The 22,267-nt window shown below is 38.4% G+C and overlaps 1 protein-coding gene across 1 annotated transcript in view; it reads left to right on the forward strand.

The window, feature by feature from the left end:
* LOC116413048 (uncharacterized) overlaps window positions 1-22,267 on the forward strand; it is a 34,503-nt gene that overhangs the window by 70 nt on the left and 12,166 nt on the right. Inside the window, exons 2-12 of the mRNA XM_052897602.1 lie at window positions 1-362; window positions 6,680-12,087; window positions 13,705-13,834; window positions 14,489-14,603; window positions 15,539-15,614; window positions 16,068-16,208; window positions 16,926-17,067; window positions 17,582-17,749; window positions 20,086-20,171; window positions 20,515-20,673; window positions 21,902-22,045. Of these exons, the coding sequence (XP_052753562.1) occupies window positions 1-362; window positions 6,680-12,087; window positions 13,705-13,834; window positions 14,489-14,603; window positions 15,539-15,614; window positions 16,068-16,208; window positions 16,926-17,067; window positions 17,582-17,749; window positions 20,086-20,171; window positions 20,515-20,673; window positions 21,902-22,045 (6,931 nt within the window). The remainder of the gene's footprint in view (window positions 363-6,679; window positions 12,088-13,704; window positions 13,835-14,488; window positions 14,604-15,538; window positions 15,615-16,067; window positions 16,209-16,925; window positions 17,068-17,581; window positions 17,750-20,085; window positions 20,172-20,514; window positions 20,674-21,901; window positions 22,046-22,267) is intronic.

The raw sequence follows: 22,267 nt of genomic DNA on the forward strand, positions 1-22,267 counted from the left end.
TCTTCTCAAAGAAGACAAGAATGCAAATTTGGAAGCGACCGAAGAGAATCTGGAAGAGATCAATTTGAATGAACCAGAGAAAGTGCAGAATGCGGATATTCAGCAAAGCTTGACAGCTGATATAGCGCAGAATTTTTCACAGCTACCAACGGTTTTGCCTCAAATGGCAAGCGCTGTTTTTAGCTCGTTTTCCAACATGTTGAGTATGAAAAGTCGAGAACAGACTCCTGATGAGGTAAAGCCGGATTCAGGATATCAGGAGGTACAGTTTCAAAGACCCGAAGATATCGGTGTGCCTTTAATGGGTGTGGATGAGAGAGTGAAAGAGGTAGCCCCGCCGCCGAAGGAGCCTCCTATTTCTGGTAAGTATTATAATGTATTTTGTAGCTATAATAATTTAAATCAATTTTTTTAAGAAGACTTTATACTAATGTCGTCTGAATGAGGTACTTCTGTCTCTTATCCTCTATATTTTGCCAATCTGGTGTTCTTGCATGGTTGTATTTTGGTTTGAAGTGTGAAATATAGCAGAGAGATCACTGATTACGGAGAAATAACACCTAAATTTTCAATGATGACGACGCATTATGGGTGTCATGTCCACGATGCTGTTTATCTTTATACGCGACAGTTACCACATTCCATCAGGTGGGCCGATAGATGAAAATTGTTGTTAAATTTATTAACTATTTCATAATATACATATGTACATATGTATTTTAACTATTTCAATAATAAAATAATTAAAATTAATAGAAAGTATTAAAAAAATAGGCCGAAAGTAATTTCAAATCCTTTAATTAACTGAAACAGTAACCGAAATTGATTTTTGACTTTGAAATCCATGTCTCGATTGGACACTACTAATTCTTACTGTTCGTCATCATCTCAGCCATTATTTGCCCACTGCTGGACATAGGTCTCTCCCATAGACTGCCACGAGGAACGGTCCTAAACCACCTGCATTTATTAACTCCCTGCAATGCATTTGAGGTCCTCACTCCAACTAGTGGGTGGGGGGGTCTTCCTACACTGCGTTTACCCGTACGAGGTCGCCACTCAAGAACGTTTCATCTATTGACGATCGTTCGGTTATCGATTCTTCAAGCTATGTGGCCAGTCCATCGCCACTTCAGCTTGCTTATTCTTCGGACTATATCCTTACTATAGCCACAGATAATAATATGCTGTTACTAATGTGAAAGTATGTTTGTTACTTATTAACGTCTTAACGGTTTAAACAACTTACATGATAAGTACATACCTATTATATGGTATGGATACATATCCCGGTCATATGGACAAAGTCGCGATTAAAAGCTAGTGTAAAACAGCTGTGTATGACCATTTACCAACACTCGTGGCGTGACGTTGACCGCGCAGCCCTGTAGTTCATAAGGTTCTCACGGCAGTGTGACCTCTATGCCCTTAGCATAAGGTCACAAGTAATTATCGATCTAGCACCGCGATGCAAATGCCACGAACTTCCGTCTTTTTTAAAATTGTTTTGGCTGTTTTTTTAGAGTTCATAATTTTGCCTTGACGGAAGTGACATCAAGAACAATTTAATAATTTTCAATATTTATGATGGATTATTTAAAAAGTGCCGTGTGGTCCCGGCATAGAATGGACCACTCCTTCATTTCCATCCAGGGAAAGGAGGGAGTGGCGTATTTTATGCCGGGACCACACGCCGCTTACAGTCGGTGCTCTTTTATAATTATGATGTTTTATTGTAAATTCAATCACATAAAGAAAAAGAAGAAAGAAAGAAAATATTTATTGCCAACAACAAAAAGTACATTAATTATCAATAGAAAAAAAAACTTTACAATTGTTATTGCCAACGTAATTAGATAATAGAGAAATAGAGAGAGAGCAAGAGAGGCAAGTATAACACCTTAATCCTCAGAAATGGCAACGCATGGGACGTGTCATTTGCGAAACAGTATACTCTGTTATGTCCATGGTACTGCTCATGTCTATAGGTGACGGTTACCACTTTCGATCAGGTGGGCTTGTTTGCAATTTTAAGTTACTTAAAAAAAATAAAATAAAAAAAATATGATTACACTGTAATATGTGCAATGCATTTACTGAAAATTACAAAAAAAGTAATAAACAAGGTAAGAGTAATGTCCGAGCAATGCATACGGGGAAATTAATTAAAAAAAAAAACATAATAAACCGAAATGATATCAGTGCAAGTGTGTATTGCTGCCAAAATCGCGAGTTCCGAAACTCTTGCGCACCCGTCATGTCATCACACTTATCACCTGCGTGTCCGTACACCATCAACGCACAGACGGACGGGCGGACGGACATAACTGCGAGTAATCGGTGTAATTTGTACACAATTATGGTAATGTTACGACATTGGTCATTACACTCGTGAGAGGTCAGGTGGTCCACCATGAAATGAAATTCCGAATTTTCGCGCTCAATTTCGTGTTTTTGTTCGTACCGATATCGATCCAGTAAATGGAGCTTAACATTTCGTTCATCATAAATCCTATCCTAATAGTTCAGGGGAACGATATTTTAACATTTTTAATAATTTTAAACGGCATGTATTATATAATTTTAACATCAAAATTCTGTTTCGTTCGTCTCCGAAATTTCGGAAAATATTTCATGGTAGGCCCTCAGCACTGCGCTCGGTACGTTATCATAATAAATAAATAAAAAAAAAGGTAAATACGTGGCCAATAACGTCGAAAATGAAACTAAGTTGTAAGGCGAATTAGGCGCACTACGAATGTAACATTTACATATACCTCTAATACGAATAGATTCACTAAATTGTATTTTTTTTTTGATGGGTGAAAATGGTATGGTAACCCCGCCTGCGCTAACGGGATACGCTAGCGGAGCACCAGTGAAGGGTGATAGATGAGAATGAAAACAGGCCAGTTAGCCCATCATGATGAGTTCATCAGGAATTCACCATGATAGTTTCCAGAGGGAACCGCGAGGAGGTCGACCTGGTTGGGTATATTGCTAGCGATGGGATTCTCAGTCTCCATTACTAACAATCCCTTTCCCCCCACCAAATTGTATTGTCTTTGGAAAAGTTAAAGATGTGCAGCACCTATTGATGGCATGTGATTGGAACCGAAGGAGAAGGGAAACATTTTTAAAAAACATTTAATATTAATAAATTAGGATTTTTTTATACTACTTAGACTGGCAAACAAGCTGACGGCCCACCTGATGGAAAATGGTAACCGTTGCCTATAGACATGAGCAGTACCATGCACATTACAGAGTATACTCTTTCGCCCATGATACCCCCATGCGTTGCCATTCCTGAGGACTCAGGTGTTATTCCTCTGTACCCTGTAAATTCACGCCATATCCCACCCTTCAAACCGAAACACAGCCATGTAAACACAACTGCTTCACGGTAGAAACACGAATGGGACAGAGGTACCCAAGTAATTAACTTTATCACAATTAAAGTCGGTTTTTTTTGTGGAACATACTTTGTCTGAATTGCATTTTCTGTCCTAACTACTTGTTCGAGTTAAAACGACTAATTCTTTACAGTTAGAAATCTAGATGTGTCTACGACTTGTCTAGATTTTTCCTTTCTATACAGGACCATTGAGTACAGCGTTTCGTAACCGTTTCTTTAGCTGCGGATCCCTAGTAATCAAATACAATTATCAAAGAATCTGTCGTTAAAAAAAACGTATTTTTCTGTATTATTTATCAATAGGAACAAATAAATGAAAGGCTTGTAAAGCCATTTATTTATTATTAGTTTTGACTAATGACTTTAGCGACGTCGTTCCCGTAACTGGAATATGGTCACTGACCTAAAAATGTTTTTCTACATCTCATATAGTACATATATACCAAATTTAATTGCAATTGATCAAGTCCATAAGAAGTTATGAAAGGAAGCGTAAATATTTACCAATAAATTGCATGTAACATACTCTCCTATTGTATTAGGAGGGTTGTTTGTACGCGTAAATATTTTCCAATAAATTGCATACAACATACTCTCTTATTGTATTAGCAGAGTTATTTGTATGCGTAAATATTTTTCAATAAATTGCATACAAGATACTCTCTTATTGTATTAGCAGAGTTATTTGTATGCGTAAATATTTTTCAATAAAATGCATACAAGATACTCTCTTATTGTATTAGCAGAGTTATTTGTATGCGTAAATGTTTTCCAATAAATTTCATACAACATACTCTCTTATTGTATTAGCAGAGTTATTTGTATGCGTAAATGTTTTCCAATAAATTTCATACAACATACTCTCTTATTGTATTAGCAGAGTTATTTGTATGCGTAAATATTTTCCAATAAATTGCATACAACATACTCTCTTATTGTATTAGCAGAGTTATTTATATGCGTAAATATTTTCCAATAAATTGCATACAACATACTCTCTTATTGTATTAGAAGAGTTATTTGTATGCGTAAATGTTTTTCAATAAATCGCATACAACATACTCTCTTATTGTATTAGCAGAGTTATTTGTATGCGTAAATATTTTTCAATAAAATGCATACAAATAACTCTCCTTATTGTATTGTATCGATAAAGTAGTTCCGGATCTAAGATTATTTTTAATCGAGGCAGAAACTTAATAGTGGCGCCCTCTGCAGTGTTAAAAAAGCACATATATAATAGGTGGCAATATTATAGTGTAATATTGGCGACATAATACATACATATAAGAACGTGTATTTTTAATACTAATATAATAATTCTTTACGGGTATTGTAATTATTTTGCCCACAAAAATAAAGGCGTAAACAGAGCAAGACAAAATTATTTATTTATTTTATATTACAAGAACCCTATTTCTAAGCTGTTGTGATTTTGGTAAATGACAAAATATTTTCGATCTTGCTCACACTTCCGTGTTTTGCTTATAATATCTCTTTCTAACTATTACTGTCGTTGCGTGCTATATATTGTATATCGGGACAGTACGCGCCATTCTTAATCTATGAAACTCCTTAATAACTTAGTGTCGCAGTTGCCACATTAGATTGACAGCGCCCCCTGTTAGCCGGGTTTTTGCATCGAGAAATACTTGGCTAATTGCAACAGCGCGAAAGTTGTACTGGAATACTTATTAGAAAATTGTACAAGACTACTTAATTGATTGTTGAATTGATTAGCAATTATGTAGTTTGCCGTTTTGTGCCACCAGATGGAGACTTTGTACCAAAATCATGTTCTTGATTACCTCTCTCCCAATCTCAGTCGAGTTTCTCCCATCAGCGGTTATGCTTGCATGGTTGTCTCGGTTCGAACGGTAGGATGTGACAGTGAAAATACAGGGTATGGAGGCATAACACTTTAGATTGAGGTTACATGAGGGATACCATGGGCCATACTAGTGTATTCTATGACGTCCGCGGTGCTGTTCTGGTTACCTTTTTTACCATGAAATGGGCTGTTAGCGCTTTTTTTTTTTATTTATTGACCACATTATAAAAAATGTCTGGTACAAATTTTTATGTGGACTTAATGCTATATAGCATTCTATACCAGTCAATCTTTGGCAAAACAGAAATGTAATTATTTGGTAAAAAATTGAAAATTGTTTTAGATTAACTGTTTATCTAAAACTATAAAAAATTTGGAGAAATACTGTACGTTATTAGTTTCTAAAAAAACCTGTACCTCTGATTTACCTATTTCTGTATTGAAATAGAAATAGCCTTTATCTGTTCACTGCTGAATATAGGCCTTGGGAGGTTTTGCCAGTAGTTGCCACGCTTGGCAGGCGGGTTGGCAACTGCAGTTAGGCTTTGGAGACGGTTTAAGAGGGACGCTGCTGCCCATCCATCTCCCTCCCTTAGTCGTATCTTATGTTACCCACGAGAAGAGAAGGGGTGGTCTATCCTATACCGGGACTATAGCCGTAAAATAGAAATGTATTATTATAAAAAAATAAAAAAAAGTACTTTTTTCTGCGTAGAAAAAGCTACTTTCTCAGCAATAAATCAGGCTGTATTTGGTCGACACTGCTGAAAATACTTGAAAATACGTGTAGAATACGGAATCGCGCATTTACCAACATATTTTGTTTTCAACTGGCACGTTTGGCAAATAAAAAAGCGACGTTAATTGTATTTTAGGTCAATTTAATGGATTATATTGATTGACACTTGTAATCCGTATTGATTAATTATAATTTAGGTTTAATAACCTTTTCACGTTTTCATGACACCTTTTTCAAACGGGGAACAATTTGACTTTCTTTTATTTCACTGAGGTGGCAAACAAGCATATGGCCCACTTGACGGTAACCATTTATAGTAGCCTATAAACGCCTGTAATACCAGGTGTGGTTCGCGCGCGTTGCCGTGTCTGAAGAAATTTCTTTACCTCTTTTTTTTAAGAACTCCATGCTGTAATCTCTTGGAAAAACCTCGACAGAAACAGCTCCCAGAGCCTTCATGGGAAGAAACATCTCTAAAACCGCGCTGTACGCGACCATGTAGGCTCTAAGGTATAGGGGTTAACTCCCTGTCGATGGCGAATTGTATGATAGTAAAAAGTAGCTGTGGGAACCATATTAAACAATTCCTTTGAGGACAGTTCGTTTTACAAGCTGTAGAATAAATTTTGTAAATCTTAATTGAGTTTTTCACATTATATTCTATATTCATTGTAATTTTTTTTTATTACAGGTACTACAAATTACCGCATCACAACAAAGAAGAAGGCATACGCTCAAATACCAGGATTAAGTTCTCGTGAAAATACTCAAAATTTACCTTTGCATCCCCCTATGAACCATTCTAGTATACCGCCATTCTTCACTCCACCTACTTCAACTAATGTATTAAATGAAGGTTCGGGATTGGAAACCGATCCAATTAGACCAAAGGAAGTTAATTTATTCAATCCTGTACATACTGAAACAAATAACGAAGGAACCGCTACAGTCCATTCAGTAGTAAACTATAATGAACCTAATTTATATGCTAATAAAGTTGACGAAAATTTTGGAACTATAGAACATGCATCTAATCAAACTGTACCGTTTTATGGACAATACGCTCAAACTGCAGCGATCGCTCAACCAACTCCACCTATAATTCCGCCTCCTCCTATGTTCTCTAATGCACCTAGGAAAGATAATAATACAGTAGGAAAATCAGTCTTACCACCATCAGTTGCAAGGCGGATATCTGCAAATCATCCAATAATTAAACCTACAATGTCACAAGCTCCGGTTTTCGCATCAAATATATTTGTGCCCAATTTAGATCCTTCGACTACAGATAATTTGCAGAATTTATTTAATTCTGGACACAGTCAGTCTCAAAATATAGTTTCGACTGTATTCACACCGACGCTTGTAACAAAATCGCAACCGACAATTTGTAATGTACCTGCAACTCCTTTAGTTGCTCCAGCTGTAACACAAGCGTCAGCTGTTCTTCAGAATCAAAGCGATTCACAATCACTGGCAATTTCTTCAGCATCAGCACCTAATGTACCAAGTGACAGTTTTAATTTACAATCATCGACTTGGAATATAACAGCTCCGCCAACGAATGTGTTAAATAGTACCACATCTATTCATCGATCTAGTTTTATTCAAGAGAACTCTGCTGATGTAGTAAATTTACCACCGTCATCTACAATTTTTTTCAACCCAGGACCATCAAATTCATTACCACCTATAAATGTATTTACACCGACTTCTGCATTTAATCGCCAAAAAACATTATCTTCAAGTGTTGAAGTACCACTACCAGCAAGTAAAACTCCTAGTTACCCTGGTGAGGACCTCTTACAGTCCTCTAATCCAACAACGGAATCCACCACTACAAATATTTGTCAAAACTCTGCATCTAATAATGTATTAGCATTGGATCAGAACACTTCAAATTTGATAAAAACAATTCCATTGAACACTCAAGATAATATTTTACAGCCTTCATCTTTTGCGCAAAACGTTCCAGTAGCTCCATCTTTCTTTAATCCTAGCACTGTGAAAACTGCTGAAAATGATTTAATACAAAGTAATCAAGAAAATGTTAAACATATTATCCCGCCTCCGGTGGCAGATATCCATAAATCGATTGCTGAACCACCAAAAGCAAGTGGCAATATCAATTATAGATTAAATAAGAAACGGCCTCAATATTACGCCGGTCCAATTGAAGGAGTTGGTTCAATAAGTAATAATATTAAACCCCTGCTACCTACAGTGGAACCGAGTAGTTTTCAAGGTGATTTGTTTGTTCCTCAACAACCGAGCTTAGCACCGATCGAACAAGAATTAGTAGCACCTAATATTGAACAAGCTACTGTGCCATTTGATCTTAATAAACAAGAAAATACTATGTACTCACAATTTAATGTATCTAATACACAAAAATTTGCGCCACCTAATGTGCAATCTGATTACAATACAGCATTCGATTTAAGTAGACCAACCACAGAAAAATACCAGGAACCACCACAGGAATCTAAAGGGTTTGGTATTATTGGTTCTTTAAAATCTAAACTTAGTTCTATAGATATAAATAAAATCCAGAATACTGTGACTACATTCTTTGACCCTGCTTACAATGAGGCTAAAAAAGAAGAAACATTTAACCAAGAAAATATTTCTCATGGCCATCAGTCTAATGCACAAGCATCATATGGCTATAACAACCAGGAATTTGAAATATTTGTACCTAATGAACAGCCTCCAATACCTACACAAAATTACGATTATCAGAACAGTCAAAATATGTCTAATTATTTTGATCACATGCAGTATTATCCAGTCCAAGACTCATGTAATTATTATCAGAATCAAAAACAGACCAACTATTACACAAATTTACAACAAAACTATGTAACCAATTATGATAAAGATCCACATACTTCAACTGTTGTGAATACGGCAGAAGCACCTGTTAAAGATAATCTGCATAATGCCTATTTTAATGACACTAACACTACATCGTTTGAAAGTATAGACAAACAACCTATCGGTTCAGTTACGTTACATGAAAAAAGTGAATACATACCAAATGCAAATGTACCTGAGCAAGAAATTGCTCAAAATCTGAGTAAGAATGATATTAGTTTGTCTGCTCAAAACTTTTTCAGTTTTATACCACCAACATCACAGGAAAGTTCGCTATATAAAACATCTGATTCACAGCAGTCTGTTAATTCGACAGTTTATGAGAATAAACCCGAAAATGTATTAAATGTGACAGCACACCAATTTTTTGATAATAAATTACCAGTTACAGAAGAAACAGTAACAAAAGAAAATGTCGAACCTCCATTACAAGAAACTTCTCAAACTGAAGTTAAAGATGAAAATATTCTTCCTCCAGCGAATTTTTTCAGTTATGATTCTACAAGCAAAAATAGTAATGACGATGTATTAGAAATTACAAATATACAAACTACTGTAAATACAAGTGTAAGATATAATAATAGTACTAAACAAGTTGAAGAGAAAAATGATATCTTAGCAAAAGAAGCATTATTATTGTCTGCAAAAAATCATATTCAAATACCAGAGAATACATTTTCTAATTTTAGATTTGATATTGACAACAAAGATAAAGATCAATTTCCGATAATTCAAAATAATCAGACAATTAATCAAGAAAATGTAACAGATAATGCTGAAATCGAAGCACCGGTAGAATATAGCACAAATAATATCTCTGATAAATCTTTAGAAACTACGGAGCTCGAGTTTGCTTTGAAAAATGTGTCTTTAAATGAAATACCGAAAAACGTGGAAACTGTATCTAATCGTGACACCAGTATCAGTTCTTGTGAAAACATCACATGTAGAGATAAACCGCTTCGTGGTAATAGTCAGGAAAACGATAGTGTATCTGACTTTAATATATGCGAAACATGTAGAGAAGTTAATAAACCAGAGGGTAAAGAAACGGATGATTTAACTTCACAGATGATAGAAAACATCATAGCACCTATACAACTTCTGAATCCTGTAGAGGTTCCATTCACAGAAAGTAATACTCCAGTTGACGATCGGATTGATTTTGATACAGAACAATGTGTAGAAATATCTAATATAACTGAAGAAACCATTGAAGCTCTTCAAGTACAATCGGCGGCAAAACTTTTAGATAATGAATCTGGGGATAATATTTCTACCAGAGGCTATGGATGGTGTACAGACAATACAATGCCTACTTCGAAAGATTTAATAGAACACAATTACGCTTTCCAAATAGATCCAAATTCAATTGGCTTTTACGGTGGAAATTCTTTATTTTTTGATAATATTCCCAATAACGCTAGTGATGAAATAAAAGCCGAGTACAAAAATTCGTATGAAGATACACCTGTAGTGCTACCCAGACAAATGAGTGTACCAACAGCACCTCCCGCACCGAATAATGACTTTAAGTCCGATGAAACTGGTGGTTTAGATGTGCACTCTATAGAACAGGATGCAAAGAAAGATTTTCCTCTCTTTGAAGAATTTGTTATAGATCCCTCGGAAACTGATGATGATAAAATAGAATATAAAGAACGAGAAAGAAGCTCAGACGATCCTGTTCCAGAAGTAGATTCGTTTACTGACAGAGTAGAGAAATTTAAAAAAATGGAAGAAACTGCAGTTGAGGAAAATGATGACATATTTGATGCGCAGAAGTCACAGAGAATTGATCTAATTACTATGAACAACCCTGTTATTACAATAGCCTCTTATTTTGATACTGGAAACTACGCTGCAGAAACTCATTATAGAAATTCGATTTCTTCTCCATATAATCAGTTCCAAGTGGGTTCACCTAATATACCTATGCGCATTCCGCCTGGTTTTGAGGATGAATACAAGAGAAGACTAAGTGGCATTTCTTCAGAAAACTTATTTGTAAACACTAAGAACGAACCGTACATTCCTGATACTTCCACACAAATACGTCCTCCAGAGATACCAACTTATAGTTCGATTCACAGGCCTGATGAAGAACTACCTGTAACGCAAGAAAAGGAATCGCGCAAATCGTCATGTGCATCAGAGAAACTAATTCCTTTAGCTACTATTTTTGGTGACAATATGGCTGTGAAGCAAACGGAAAACTTTCAAAAAATAGAATCTGCGGATAGTCAAAGATTAAACCTTTCCTCAGAAATTCTTTCTTCAGAAATATTACCACCTCCCTCTACTGTATGCGGAATGAGTCAAGAACAACATTTGCCAACGTTGGAACCCAAAACAGAAGAAAGTAATGTAAAGTTAGATACACCATTATTTGGTGGCACTTCTTTGACTACCGAAATTCCTGAAACATCACGTAGTTTTCCCGAAATACCTTCACAAACAGCAGAAAAGAAGCAAACCGAGACAAAAATGTTACCCGATCCGGTTAGCTTTTTCTCCACTCCTGAGAATCCTGTTAATAAACAAGAAGACAATGATAACAGTTTTAACAGATTAGCAAGTTATTTTACGACCCCAACGAATACCGATCCAGCCAAGTCTTTTTTTGAGTTGAGCCAAAGTCAAAATCATTACAGACATGCTTCAAATGAAAGTAAACCGAGTTCAATGGAAAATAATAGTTTTCAGCAAAGTAGTCAATCTAATTTAGATCAGAAACATATCCAAAACATTCCACATGATAAGTCCATAATAAATCTAATGAAGGATTTGACGTCCTTTCAACACTTTGAAAATGACCAAATAGTCAGGAGAGTAAATTATTTCACAACGGAATATAGTAATGTAAATATAAACGAATTAAAAATAGGCGAACCAAGCTATAGTCAAATTGTAGATAAAGAAATAGGTAATAAAGTCACCGATCTAGAAAATAAAAATGATAATAAAAGTAAATTAGAGGAAATGACAGATGATGAATGTTTTCTTTCGATGGTAATGAATTGTAAATATTGCTGTAACAATTGGGCTTCATTAGATAAACGTTATAAAGTTAGGAAAACAATGGATAGCGGAAATACCGAGTCTAAACGAGAAAGTGATAGTAATATGGAGCAGGACAAGCCTGGCGCTAGTCACAAAGACGTCACAGTGATTTTTCAAAATAACGAAGAGCGAAATGAAGACGTTGCTGTTATGACTGAGGTATATAATTTATTTGTAATACTTTTTCTTCAAAGAGCTTTTTCTTTAGAAACTAAATTTATTACTAGTTCTTAAAATATACATTTCGCTGTTATATTAAATTGAAAATTTAATAGAAAAGTGGCACCTCAGAGTCGACCCCAATATACGAGTATGTATGTTTCCCAAAACTCAAAGTGATCATCGTAATTTTACCCATCCAATATCTACAGCTGACCAAATGTAACAACTATTCAATAATCTATGAAGAACATGGTGAAACCATAGGCTTACTTGAATGTACATTTGTTTATTTTAACATTATAGAATAACTAACAGATAAGAAATTTCGTTATAAAAAAAAAAGACAGTAAATACATAAAGCCAGTTATAAGTTTTCACAAATAAAAATAAGATTTAACTAAGTGCATATGGCATATGACTAATACGCAGAATTTAAACGGACAATTGGTTTTACAATCAGTAACATTTGCTTTATCCTCAAGCTCGAATACCTTCGTTTTATGAGGAACCTGGCAACAAACGTCAGAGGGCACAAGCCAGAATACGCAGATCCGAGCCACATCAGAAAAATCTGATTCCCAACCGAGAATCGAAATCTGGTCCTCTAGACAAGTGGCAAGCTAACCCATCGCTAGCAATGGAGTTTGACAGCCCCATTGCTAGCAATGTACCTTATTAGGTCGACTTCCACGTGATTCCCCCTGGAAACCATCGTGAACAATTCTTGTTGAATTCGTCACGATGGGCTAACTGACCTGCTTCATCCTCACCTATCATCCTCCACTGGTGCTCCGCCGGTGTATACCGATAGCGCGGATGGGGTTACCATTCCATTATCATCCATTTAAAAAAAAAACCTATCGCTAGCGAATCCGTGAGATAGGAAAAGATAGCAACGTCGGATATCTCATTCCAACTGACAGACTCGCTAGCTATGTCGATTCCATTGATGAATTCGCTTGCCACTTGTGTAAAGGGCCTGGATATCATTAATGCAAAGCAACGCGCCAACTACTGCACCATAAATGTTGTCAATTTAATCGGATTATTCTTGGCGATATTTTAAATTTAATTCAATTTATTTATTGCATTCTACAATATTATTATGAAAGATGGTAACAATTAATAAAGTATATTGTAGACTCTATCGGGCGCAGAGATTAGAAGCGAGGAGGGCGATATTTTTTTTTATTTATTTTTCATTCAAAGACTCTGTCGGGCGCAGAGATTAGAAGCGAGGAGGGCGTCGTTTTTTTAATTTTCACAAAGATTTCAATAATTAAATAGTTCACTTTCAATTTCATCAATTTAATTAAATTCTAATTAAAATCCAATTTTTTTTTTATACCACTGAGGTGGCAAACAAGCATACGGCCCACCTGATGGTAAGTGGTTACCGTAGCCTATGAACACCTGCAATACCAGAGGTATTACGCGCGCGTTGCCGACCCTGAAGAAACCTCTTTACCCCACTTTTGAAGAACCCTATGCTGTAGTCTCTTGGGAAAATCTCGGCAGGGAGCTCATTCCACAACCTGAGTGTTCGTGGGAGGAAACATCAAAATTAATTAAATAAATCAAAATTTTAATAAAGTAAAAATAAATATTCTCCAGCAACGCTCTAGCGCGGAGTACACCCCAGTCAAACACCACTGGTTCTACCGTGTGGACACAGAGAAAAAGTCCACATGGAAAGGATTCTCCTTTGCGGACTCGAAGGCTTTGGAGGAAGCGTTTCATAGCCGTGAGTATTCCATAGACATATGTAAGGCAGAGGAGGAGGGGGAGGGGAAGTGTGGACCTCCTATAATTGTGTGATGGCAACCCCAGAATACGATCGGTGATCTGTTAAGACTTGTCTGGAAGTAACTACATATGATGTTGTTGATGATGATGATGATGATATTGGCCATTAACTGTCTACTGATGAACATGGATTCATTGGGGGGGTTTTGTCAGTAGTAGCCACGCTTGGCAGGCGGATTGGCAATAGCAGTTTTATGGATGATAATGAAATAGTAACCCCACCCGCGCCACCGGTATACACCGGCGGGGCATCAGTGAAGGATGATAGATGAGAATGAAGCAGGTCAGTTAGCCCATCGTGACGAAATCAACAAGAATTGTTCACGATGGTTTCCATGGAGAACCACGTGGAGGTCGACCTGATAGGGCGTCCCTTCCTCCCTGGCAACCACAATTAAGCTTTGGTAATGTTTCAAGAGGGACTCTGCTGCCCAACCCTCGACTGTTAAGTTCCCTTAGTCACCTCTTACGGCATCCACTGGAAAGGAACAAGGCTATTCTGCTGGAACCACACGGTCTTCCTACATATGCGCCTTATTGTTTTTCATTATATAGAAATATAATTATCGTGTTTTGTCCGTTTGTATTGCAGCCAACCTGAACGAGAATACCCTGGTGCCAACAGATGGTGGTCGCTATGACGTGAACATCATAGGTCGGCTCAGGGTAGCCGTCTATTGGGCGGACAAACCGACAAATGTCAGGAGGTAAGTGTATGTATAGTTATCATTAACACTAAAGGACACTTGGGGGGGGGGGGGGGATTATTAGTCACAGGGATTAACAGCCTCATAGCTAGCAATATAAATGTCTGTGGACAAATCTGATATCGTGATGATGGTTTGAGCACTTTCGAAGGTGTTTTTGGTGGATGTCACCGTACCGCATGACGAGAACCTCGTGCAAGACGGTACAGAGAAGATGAGGAAGTGTCATGGTTTGGCTAACAAGGTGACTGTAATGTAAGGGTGATATCCACCGAAATCACCCCAACTGTCTTATACAATACCTCAGACGGTTGGGTTTCCGAAGCAATTCTGTTTCGAGAAAGATGTATAAAGCGGTGCTTTTAAATACTGGCAGCATAGTACGCTGGTTTCTCCTCCTGGGGCTCTGTACTCCGGCCATTTGTGCCTCCGCTGGAGGTTAGTTTGCCATCTTTTCTCATTAAGAGGGGAGATGTGAATATTAAAAATATGTTGTCTTTTTTTTTATACAACTTAGAATGTCAAACAAACTAACGGCCCACCTGATGGAAAGTGGTAACCGTCGCCTATAGACATGAGCAGTACCATGGACATAACAGAATATACTGTTTCACCCATGATACCTCCCAATGCGTTGCCACTCCTGAGGACTCAGGTGTTATTCCTCTGTACCCAGTAAATTCACGCCATATCACATCCTTCAAACCGAAACACAGCCATGCAAACACAACTGCTTCACGGTTGAAACACGAATGGGACAGAGGTACCCAAGCAATCGACTTTTGTACGACTTTTGATGAAATAGCTATAGCATGTATAGTCGGTTCAGCCGGATTATCACCTCTCTGTCTTTCACCATTTGCTTCGACAATGATAAGCTTTTTTAGTCTAACGTATGTTTTCTTGACATTGCAAAGTACTGTTATAAATTGCAGGTGCAGTTGGTTCTACAAGGGTACAACGGACCCCAGATATGTACCCTACACAGAAGCAGTCGCCGAAAAGCTCGAGGTAATTATTGTACTATAGATGTTTCCATATTTCACAGTCAACGGATCGCTCGATTGAAATTGGCCACCGTCGCCTATACACATGAACAGTACCATGCACAGTAATAGCATATTAGTGAGGGAAGAAGGAATTGTCAGTAATGTAGACTACCAGACCCATTGCTAGCAATATACCCTGTCAAATCGATCTCCACATGGTCCTTCCTGGAAACCATCGTGCCGAATTCCACGTGTATTCATTACAATTGGCTAACTAACCTGCCTTTTCATTCTCAACTATCATCCCTCACTGGTGCCCCGCCAGTATATACCGATAATGCAGGCGGGGTTACCATTCCATTAAAGTCAATTAAAAAAAAATTGTGAGTTAAGCATTAATTTTAAATGGAATTATTGATTCCATTTACACCCATAAAAAAAAAATTACTTTATCCTACGTTACTCTAACCCACAGGAGGAGTACCGCCACGGCATGACAACTGGCGAATGGCACAGGCGCCTGGTGCTGCCCAACAACGAGTCGGTGGTGATGCACGGCCCCACCGTCATGGTGCATCTGCTGCAGAGTGCCACAGACAGCTTTAGCTCCACACCTGTGAGTATACATCTTTGCATATCTATACTAAAGGTGATATCCGCAAAACTGTACAGGGGAGAGGCAGGTCATTTGCAAACTGGTTCTTGTTTGCTGGTAGGGGTAATATGATGGATATGGAGGGGTGGAATGTAGATGAAGATGACGTCATGTTTGCATTGTTTCGAAATATTCTATATGCAGAAAATAAAATTGTAACTAGACAATGCCACTACATGGGGGGGGGGGGGGAAGGGATTGTTACCAATGGAGTTTGATAGCCTCATTGCTAGTAATATACCTTATTAGTGTGGTTCCCCCTGGAAACCATCGTGAACAATTCTTGTTGAAATTGTCACGATGGGCTAACTGACCTGCTTCATCCTCACATATCATCCTTCACTGGTGCCCCGCCGGTGTATACCGATAGCGCGGGTGGGGTTACCATACCATAATGGTATGGCATCCATTAAAAAAAATGCCACTACATGGGAAATACTGAGGAAAAATTGATGTTAAAGGTAGGAAATAAAAGACGTTTTCACACACTTGTGTTGCTAAAGATATAATTGAAAATCTTGGCCTTCATACTCCATCTAAATGTAGTTTGTTTAATTAATTTTTCTTACCTGACAATTTGAAGAATTTAGGAAGTTTTCTCAACTCAGTTTCCTAAATTGTCCCGCCTGAGAATCGAACCCTCAACCTCATTGACGCAAAGCAATGTGCCTACTTCAGGATCATGGAGATCGTCGAATGCTTTTATGTATGTACTTGGATCAGAAACCGAGGTTTATGAAAGATCTCATAAAGACCCATGAGGAGGGAAGGGTATTTTTAGTAGCGGGAACTATAATACCCATTGATAGCAATGTAGCAGGTCAGTCAAGTCGACGTGAAACCATCGTGGTTAATTCTTGATGAATTCGACACGATATGCTAACGGACCTGATCTCATCCTTCCCTCTCATCTCTTACTTGTCATCGTTTACCGATAGCGTAGGCAGGGTTTTTTTAATGGGTGATAATGAAATGGTAACCCTGCCTGCGCTGTCGGTATACACTGGCGAAGCACCAGTGAAGGATGATAGGTGACGATGAAAGCAGGTCAGTTAGCCCATCGTAACGAATTCTACTAGAATTAACCGCGATGGTTTCCAAGGGGAATTACGTGGAGGTCGACTTGATAGGGTGCATTGCTAGCAATGGGTCAGTTAAGACTCCATTACTGACAATTTCTTTTCCTCCGTGTAGACAGGATTACCATTCTCTTTTCATCTTACAAATACATTACCCCATCCTGAATCCCCAGCTGTTCCTTATCATCCCTCACTGGTGCCCCGCCAATGTATACTAATATCGCAGGCGAGGTTACCATTCCATTATCATCCTCTAAATACCTTTTCCTATCCTGAATCCCCAGCTGTTCAACTTCGGCAAACGCGTATACCGAAATCCAATAAAGATTAAGGTGTCAGGAGACCAGCCCGAGAAAATAGACCACTTGCTGCTCTTGGTTCACGGCGCGGGAGAGTACAGAATACAGAAGGAGAAGACAGTTAGTGTGAACGAATTGAGATACTGGTAGATAGACTTTGGTCGGATTTTGTCCTGTGTTAATGATAAAAGTGGCTAATATATATTGTAGTTATCTATATACTATATATATATATATTTATAATATCTATACATATATTGGCCCAATAACATATATATTAGATACTAGTTATTCAATATATAAAAACGAAAAGAAGAACCTGCTGTGATGAATATAGATATTCGACTGGTATGGACGATGTGGCAATGGGTGATCATTGTCCGAAAGAACTATATACATATACATATCGAATATTACTGACATCTAGGTAATGGAACTTAAAGGTATCCAAATTGTGTTGATACTATCCCAGGAACACTATCAGCCGTTACCTGTCCACTGCTAAACACGAGCCTTCCGTATAGCTCCAAGAACCGACAACCGATGGGAAAGAAAGTTTCATGAGTGACGATCCTATACATGCAAATGCTGTGTAGGACGACCCCCCCCCCCCTCTCTAGATGGAGTGACAACCCCAAATGCATTGAAGGCTGTCAGTAGGTGCAAGTGGCTCTGAACCGTTCCTTATGGCAGTCTGGGAGGTCTATGTTCAGCAGTGAACAGATAATGGCTGAAATGATGATTAGAATGGTGATGGTGATGATGATGATGATAATCGTTCGTTCATCATTAACTCATGCATTCGATTATAACTTGCAGCAGACGACGATGCGTCCGCGCGTGGTGCGTCGCGGCTGGGACGAGTCGGAAATAGAGGACATGGGTGTGTGTGTGTGTGTGTGTGCGTGCGTGCGTGCGTGGGTGCGTGTGTGTGTGTGTGTGTGTTTTTTTTTTATTTTATTTCGTACATTATCTTTATTATTACATAAAAGGATTTAACTATCCACTGGTGAACATAAGCCGTGGAGAGATTGGTTTTGCCGATAGTTGCCACGCTCAGCAGGTGAATTGGCAACCGCAGTTAAGCTTTAACGATGTTTTAAGAGGGATGCTGCTGCCCATCCTTTGCTCTCCTTTAGTCGCCTCTTAGAACACATGCGGGCAAGGAAGGGGTGACTTATTCTATGCCGGGACCACGAGGCAATTTATTTTATTTATTTACACTTAATTGTAAAAAAATGGGGATAAAATCAACAACGACCAGGTGTTTTTTTTAATGAATGATAATGTAATGGTAACCCCTCCTAACGGTATACACTGGCGGCACACCAGTGAGGGATGGTAGGTGTGAATGAAAAGGCAGGTCAATTAGACCATCGTGATGAATACACCTGGAATTCAGCACGATGGTTTCCAGGACCATCTGGAGGTTGGGTGCATTGCTAGCAATGCGACTTGTACTCTGCATTGCTAGTAATCCTTCCCGGGCGAGGGGGGGGGGGGCACTCCCTACAACCAGGTGTTAAGTTGTGTGAATTCCTGTGACCCGAGAGAATATGTGTGCCGTCCCCGCCGGCTGCGGCTGCGGGCCGTGCCGGGAGGCAGCACTAACTTGCTAGCTAAAATGACTGACTACCAGATAAAATTGATCTAATTGTAACCTTAAGGATGAAACAATAAAGACTATTTATCTATAATACAGAAATTTCCTGAATTATTATAAAAATGTGCTCAGTTTTTATGGTTCCGTACCTCCAAAGGAGAAAACGGAACCTTTATATGATCACTTCGTTATCCGTCCGTCCATCTTTCAGCCTGTCTGTCAGTTAACCCCCTTTTTCTTAGGAACGCGTGTAGGTATCAAGTTGAATTTAATATCATATATGTAGGTATGCAATCTCTTAAAGCAGTGGAAAAATCAAGCTTCTAAATCGACGCAATCAATCGACACGGCCGTTTATGTTCCATTTATATCGCATATTTCGACATTCGCAAAGGGAGTCAAAAACTACGTGAAGCAGTTGTGTTTGCATGGCTGTGTTTCGGTTTGAAGGGTGAGATATGGCGTGAATTTACTGGGTACAGAGGAATAACACCTGAGTCTTCAGGAATGGCAACGCATAGGGGGTATTATGGGCGAAACAGTATACTCTGTTATATCCATGGTACTGATCATGTCTATATGCGACGGTTACCACTTTCCATCAGGTGGGCCGTCAGCTTGTTGCCATTCTAAATTGTATAAAAAAACCCTATTGGGTACTTCCCGTTGACCTCAATCATGAAATTTGGCAAGAAGCAATGCCATGTAACGGAAGTAAAGGAAAACAACCGAAAACTGTAAATTTGTATTTATTTCACAAAAAAAAATGATGATTTTGTATGGAACCCTCGTTGTGCGAGTCCGACCCGCACTTGATCGACTTTTTTTTAATAAATTTGATTATGTTTCTGTTACAGTGGATGACTTTAGAGCCACCAGTCTACAACTGCTGCAGTCGCATTACAGGAATTCATACGACAACGGGGTCGTTAACAGGGTCGAGGTGAGATATGACATACTAACATAATACCAGAGCGAAACTTTGTACAAAAGTCGTTTGCTTGAGCACCTCTCCATTCGTGTTTCTACCGTGAAGCAGTTGTGTTTGCATGACTGTGTTTCGGTTTGAAGGGTGGGATATGGCGTGAATTTACAGGGTACAGAGGAATAACACTTGAGTCCTCAGGAATGGCAACGCATGGGGTGTATCATGGGCGAAACAGTATACTCTGTTATGTCCACGGTACTGCTCATGTCTATAGGCGACGGTTACCACTTTCCATCAGGTGGGCCGTCAGCTTGTTTGCCATTCTAAGTTGTATAAAAAATATAATCTATTTTGGCAGGTGTTGCCCATATCGTGGCACGCGACGCTGCACGCGGGCGAGGCGGGCGTGGACCGCCGCGTGGCGCAGATCACGCTCGACAGCATCCCGAAGCTGAGGAACTTCACCAACGACACCGTACTCGACATATTGTTCTATACCAGTCCAATATTTTGCCAGGTAACTCTATTACTGCTTGAGTATAGTTTTTAACGTATGTCGACCGTCGAGGCGACGTGCTGAAGAAGGGCCAAATTAAAAGTACCCGTAACCGGCGAGCGTGTATGAAAAGATTGATGAATGTGGAAGAAGCGAAGGAGGTTTGTTTGAATCGAAGCATTTGGCGTTCCATTGTTTCTGCCTACCCTGATGGGAGACAGGCGCGACAGATATGTATGTATGTATGTATAGTTTTTAAAAGAGATATGATGATTATTGTCCCCGTTGCTGACAATGGACCGTGCAATGGACCATGTGCATGGACCGTTTAACTAGAGTTGTAATTTTTGCGCCAAAAAAGTTTAAAAAAAATATATATTACGCTGTAATAAATTGAATATTTCGTGGAAACATTAAAAGAAAAGATTTTATTTTTTTATTTTTTTCACTTTATATTTGTAAGTTACTTAATTATTTTTATAAAGTGCCTACTTCAATCTAGACAAAACTAGTTTTGTTTTAAAACCAAACCACTGAATCAAGAAATCTCTATGAGACCAATCCTAATGTAAGGATATGTTTCAAATAAAAAAAGAAATTACCAAATCTAAAAAACTATTTTTTTAAATTCTGCCATATTTTATTATACATATGTACAGCGTCAGGCGTGTTCTTCTCTAGAAATCTGTCCGATTCTAGAATAAAGGCATACGGGTATGCGACCCCGGCCTCTCGAGCCGCTGCAGTGTCCCAGTCCTTTCCGCAACTGCAGTGTCTTAAAGGAATATATATATATATATATTTATTACCCACCCCTAGGCTGTGCTTTAAAAAAACTAGAATGCTGCCTCAGAATCTACACTATTTTTTTTATGGGTGAAAATAGTATGGTAACCCCGCCTGCGCTAACGGGATACGCTGGCGGAGCACCAGTGAAGGGTGATAGATGAGAATAAAAACAGGCCAGTTAGCCCATCATGATGAATCCATCAGGAATTAACCATAATAGTTTCCAGGGGAACCGCGGGGAGGGCGACTTGGTTGGGTATATTGCTAGCAATGGGATTTTCAGTCTCCATTACTAACAATCCCTTTCCCCCAATCTACCCTATTACGACTTGATTAAAGTAGGCTTTTATAAGAACACTCATAAATAAAAATGGTGCTTCAAAATCGACTCTATTGCAATGTGAACAAGGCTTAATGTTGCTTGTAAATATAACTCACTGCTGACTTTTTCTTTCCATAGACAATAATAGACACGGTGTGCGCGGAAATGAATCGAATCTACAGGCTGTTCGTATCGCGCAACCCACACTTCCGCGGTACAGTCTCGTTAGGTGGCCATTCGCTTGGAAGCGTCATACTATACGATCTACTCTGCCATCAGCGGGTAAGTGCTTTATATATATATATATATATATATATATATATATAATGTTAACAGAGAAACAGAGATTTAAAAAAGTAACTGTCGATTTTCTTGCGGGCTCTTCTCAATAGGTAACAACCTTCCGAAACCTTGCGGTAGATTAAAAAAAATACGATTTAAATGTGCTTGTAAACAAGTCTTTTTTTATACAATTAGGGTACCTCTGTCCTATTCATGTTTCAA

This window comes from Galleria mellonella, unplaced genomic scaffold (assembly GCF_026898425.1).
Source record: "Galleria mellonella isolate WM207_F2 unplaced genomic scaffold, CSIRO_AGI_GalMel_v1 utg3720, whole genome shotgun sequence".
Lineage (NCBI taxonomy): Eukaryota > Metazoa > Arthropoda > Insecta > Lepidoptera > Pyralidae > Galleria > Galleria mellonella.